Here is a 3,472-nt window from a genome sequence, read left to right on the forward strand (position 1 = left end):
ACGGGGCTGGGAGGGGGCAAAGACGGGTGCTGTGGGGCCAAGAGGGTGCTAGACGGCAAGGGAGGGTGCAAGGGGTCAGGGAGGGTGAAGTGGGGGCAAAGGAGGGTGCTATGGGTAAGGAAGGGTGCTATGGGGCAGGGATTGGGGTACTGGGGTGCAGGAGACAACAGGGTGGCAATAGGGTGGGAGAAGGGGTGCAGAGGAGGGTGCCACAGGACCCGGAGGGTGCAGTGGGACAGGGATGGGGCAAAGCAGGGTGCAGTGGGGCAGGGAGTGGGGTGCAATGGGGCAGGGTGGGAACAGTAGGGCTGGGGTGAGGGTGCCAAGGGGGGGGCTGCACCCTGGGCACGCCAGCATGCGGGTGCCGTGGGTGTGGGTGCACCAGGGGTGCTGGTGTGCGGGTGCCATGGGCACGGGTGCCCGCAGACCCCTGGGAAGTGCCCTTCGAGGAGATCCTGGACCTGCAGTGGGTGGGCAGCGGGGCGCAGGGTGCCGTCTTCCTGGGCCGCTTCCACGGCGAGGAGGTGGCCGTGAAGAAGGTGAGGGACCTCAAGGAGACTGACATCAAGCACCTGCGCAAGCTCAAGCACCCCAACATCATCACCTTCAAGTGAGCGTGGGTGCTGCTGGCACCGGCGTGGGCGTGGGGCACGGGCACGGGCACGGCGTGGGGCGTGGACATGCTATGGGCATGGGGACACCGTGGGCACAGGGCACGGACATGGCACGTGGCGTGGTCATGCCATGGTAATGGAGTGTGGAGGTGGCATGGACATGTTATGGGCATGGAACACAGACATGGCATGGACAAACCATGGGCGTGGGGCATGGAGAGCATCATGGGCATGGAGAACACCATGGGCACAGGGCATGGACATGGTATGGGGCATGGATGTGCCATGGGCACGGGGCAGAGACATGGACATGGCATGGGCATGAGGGATGGAGGCAAGGACGTGGCATGGCTGTGGACACGCCATGGGCTGTGGACACGCCATGGGCAAGCCACGGACAGGGAGGACACCATGGGCACAGGGCATGGACACGTCATGGTCATAGGCATGAATACAGCATGAGGTGTGGACATGCCATGAGCAAGCCATGGGCGTGGGGAACGCCATGGGCACAGGCCACGGACATGAGCATGAACACGGCATGGACATGCCATGGGCACAGGCATAGGGGTCATGGATGCAACATAGGCATGGGACACCAACACGGCTTGTGCACGGGGAACACCAGCATGGTATGGACCTGGGTGGGCAGGACATGGCATGGACATGGGGCACTGACATGCCATGGGCACGGGGCACACTGGCATGTCCCACGTGTGGCACAGGGGATGGCCACACATGGGACAGGTCTGTCACAGGTGGGGCACTCTCAGGGCAGGGCGATGTGGGTGCAGATGGGTGCCCCAGTGCTCTGGCGCTGATGGGAGCCCCGATTCAGATAAGTGCCCCAGTATCCCAGTGCTACTGGGTGTCTGGGTGCAGATGGGTGCTCCTACTGCTAACGGGGGGGGGTGGGCTTGAGAGCAGATGGGTGCCCCAATTCAGATGGGTGCTCCTAGCGCTAATGGGGGAGGCTTGGGTGCAGATGGGTGCCCCAGCACGGATGGGTGCTGGCAGGTACCTGAGTGCAGATGGGTGTCCTGGAGAAGTTGGGTGCTCCGGTGCAGCTGGGTGCTGCCGGGTGCCCTGGCTGGCCAGGCAGCGGGTGCTGAGGGTGCCACTGTGCCCGCAGGGGTGTGTGCACCCAGGCACCCTGCTACTGCATCATCATGGAGTTCTGCGCCCAGGGCCAGCTGTACGAGGTGCTGCGCGCCGGGCGCAAGGTCACCCCCTCCCTCCTCGTCGACTGGTCCATGGGCATCGCCGGCGGCATGAACTACCTGCACCTCCACAAGATCATCCACCGCGACCTCAAGTCGCCCAAGTGAGCGGGGATGGGGGCTCAGGGAGCACCCGTAGGTGCTGGGGTGGGCGCCCCAGGTGATGGCGTGCCCGCGATGGTGCCGTGCCCGTGGTGGGGACATGCATGTGGTGGTTGCATGATCGTGGCAGTGCCATGCCCTTGGTGGTGCCTTGTCCTCGGTGGCTGCATGCTGGTGATGGTTGCATGTCCATGGCAGTGCCATGTCCTTGTTGGTGCCGTGCCCATGGCAGAACAGTGACCCCGGTGGTGCCATGCCCTTGGCAGAGCAGTGATGGTGGTGGTTGCATGCCCATGGCAGTTGCATGTCCATAGCAGCGCCATGTCTATGGTGGCTGCGCGTCCGTGGCAGTGACGTGCCCATGACAGTGCTCTGCTTACGGCAGTGCAATGACCTTGGTGGTTGCATGTCCGTGACAGTTGTATGTCCACGGCAGCACCATACCCATGGTGGTTCCATGCCCATAGTAATTGCATGACCGTGGTGGTGCCATGCTCGTGGCGGTGGTGGTGCTGTGTCCATGGTGGTGGCATGCCCACAACAGGACCATGCTCACAGCAGTTGCATGCCCATGATAGTGCTGTGCCCATGGTGGTGCCACGTCCATGACGGTGTTGTGCCCATGGTGGTGGCATACCCATGACATGATGATGCTTGTAGCAGTTGCATGCCTGTGGCGGTGCCATGCCCATGTCATTGGCGTGTCATTGGCGTGGTGCTGGCGTGGCGCTGAGCGGGTGCCCCCCAGCATGCTCATCACCTATGACGACGTGGTGAAGATCTCGGACTTTGGCACCTCCAAGGAGCTCATTGACAAGAGCACCAAGATGTCCTTTGCCGGCACCGTGGCCTGGATGGCACCTGAGGTCATCCGCAACGAGCCTGTCTCCGAGAAGGTTGACATCTGGTGAGGACACAGGGACCTCGGGGACACAGGGGACATGGGAACCTTCGGGACACCAGGGAGCGGTGGTGGCACTGGGGAGACAGCAACACAGGGGGCTTTGAGAGGCAATGGGGACATTGGGGGGCAGAGGAAGCATTGGGGATAATAGGAACAGGGGACATCAGAGACACATGAAGCCTCAGGGACACTGCAGGGCACCAGAGATGGGGACATTTGGGATACCGGGAGGGACATCGCAGGGACAGGGAGATTAGGGACCACAGAAGCAGCAGGGAACACTGGGGACACCAGCATGGGCAGAAGCAGGGACGGGACCCAGGGCGGGGGGGACCAGGGCACAGGAGGAGAACACTGGGGGTGCCCAGCCGTGGGTGACAGGGGCCGTGGGTGACATCATTGCCCCCAGGTCCTTCGGGGTGGTGCTTTGGGAGCTGCTGACGGGTGAGATCCCCTACAAGGATGTGGACTCGTCGGCCATCATCTGGGGGGTGGGCAGCAACAGCCTCCACCTGCCCGTCCCCTCCGGCTGTCCTGACGGCTTCAAGGTGCTGCTGCGCCAGTGCTGGTGAGTGCACCCATGGGGACACCCCGCCATGGGGACACCCCACCTGGGGACACCCCACCTGGGG

General features: G+C 63.3%; 1 protein-coding gene across 1 annotated transcript in view; it reads left to right on the forward strand.

Moving 5' to 3' along the window:
* Window positions 1-3,472, forward strand: part of MAP3K12 (mitogen-activated protein kinase kinase kinase 12) — a 9,458-nt gene that overhangs the window by 118 nt on the left and 5,868 nt on the right. Inside the window, 4 exon segments of the mRNA XM_010565152.1 lie at window positions 386-610; window positions 1,747-1,938; window positions 2,685-2,843; window positions 3,250-3,465. Coding sequence (XP_010563454.1) covers window positions 386-610; window positions 1,747-1,938; window positions 2,685-2,843; window positions 3,250-3,465 — 792 coding nt within the window.

The sequence above is a fragment of the Haliaeetus leucocephalus genome, unplaced genomic scaffold (assembly GCF_000737465.1).
Source record: "Haliaeetus leucocephalus isolate CR32 unplaced genomic scaffold, Haliaeetus_leucocephalus-4.0 Scaffold186, whole genome shotgun sequence".
NCBI classification, from domain to species: Eukaryota; Metazoa; Chordata; class Aves; order Accipitriformes; family Accipitridae; genus Haliaeetus; species Haliaeetus leucocephalus.